At 53.5% G+C, this 1,224-nt stretch overlaps 1 protein-coding gene across 1 annotated transcript in view; it reads left to right on the plus strand.

Annotated features, from left to right (window-relative positions):
- Nucleotides 1-3: 3 nt before the first annotated feature.
- Nucleotides 4-1,224, plus strand: part of LOC104132771 (methyltransferase-like protein 7A) — a 5,361-nt gene continuing 4,140 nt past the window's right edge. Inside the window, exon 1 of the mRNA XM_009646104.1 lies at nucleotides 4-384. Within this exon, the coding sequence (XP_009644399.1) occupies nucleotides 4-384 (381 nt within the window). The remainder of the gene's footprint in view (nucleotides 385-1,224) is intronic.

Genomic DNA, 1,224 nt, shown 5'->3' on the forward strand with positions numbered 1-1,224 from the left:
ATCATGGCCAAGGTGGCACCCATCTACAGCCGCAAGGTCTACAAGCAGAAGCAAAAGCTCTTCAGCAACTTAAGCAAATTCACAGGCCCTTCGGGCCAGCTCACGCTGCTGGAAATCGGCACAGGCACTGGCACCAATTTCCAATTCTACCCAGCAGGCTGCCGGCTGACGTGCACCGACCCTAATCCCAATTTCAGAAAGTTCCTCCTCAAAAGCCTCTCGGAGAACCGGCACCTTGAGCTTGAAGGTTTGGTGGTTGCTTCTGGTGAGGAACTGCGCCAGATACCAGACGGGACCGTGGATGTGGTGGTTTGCACCCTGGTGCTGTGCTCTGTCGCCGACAGCAAGAAAGTCCTGACGGAGGTTTTGCGAGTGCTCAGGCCGGTAAGGTGGGGCAGCCCGAGGGAGGTGGGGATGCCGAATAAGCCAAGCTGTGTGTACTGACCTGCATTTTGGATAAACGCAATCACCCGCAGTAGGCCAAGAGTTTAAAAATCAACCATCGCACCCACTTAGGCACTCCCAAGTAATTTGTCGCCGACAGCAAGAAAGTCCTGACGGAGGTTTTGCGAGTGCTCAGGCCGGTAAGGTGGGGCAGCCCGAGGGAGGTGGGGATGCCGAATAAGCCAAGCTGTGTGTACTGACCTGCATTTTGGATAAACGCAATCACCCGCAGTAGGCCAAGAGTTTAAAAATCAACCATCGCACCCACTTAGGCACTCCCAAGTAATTTTTTTTCCACGCTGCTTCACCTGCAGATGAAAAGCGGCAGCTCAGCCCGCTTGCCCGCTCCCTCCTCGCAGGACTGGCGTGCTGCCACGCAGGCACAAGGTCCAGAGCTCCTGCAAGGTGGGGCCGATTGCCCGGGCAAGCGAGAGACACAGCTACTCAGTCCAGGCAGCCTGGCTCCTGCACTTGCAGCTGGGCAAGCTGCAAAAACTCCAAGGCCAAAGCTGTTTCAGAAAGAAAAAGAAAAGAAGAAAAACCAAAAAAAACCTCCAAAACAACCCAGGAGGTGCTGGGAGCTGGGAGGAGGAGCAGAGCAGGATAAGCAGGATTACTGGTGGATGAAGGGGAGGGAAGCGGGAAGGGGGGTGCGCTGTAACGGGGAAATGATTAACAATTTCAGTTCACAGTGCCATCTCTAGCAATTCCCTCCCTTATCTTTAAAACTTGTCTGCCTAAGCAGGTATTTTCATTTTAAACTAAGGTGAGACTTGTAAA

The sequence above is a fragment of the Egretta garzetta genome, unplaced genomic scaffold, assembly GCF_000687185.1.
Source record: "Egretta garzetta isolate BGI_Z169 unplaced genomic scaffold, ASM68718v1 scaffold309, whole genome shotgun sequence".
NCBI lineage: Eukaryota > Metazoa > Chordata > Aves > Pelecaniformes > Ardeidae > Egretta > Egretta garzetta.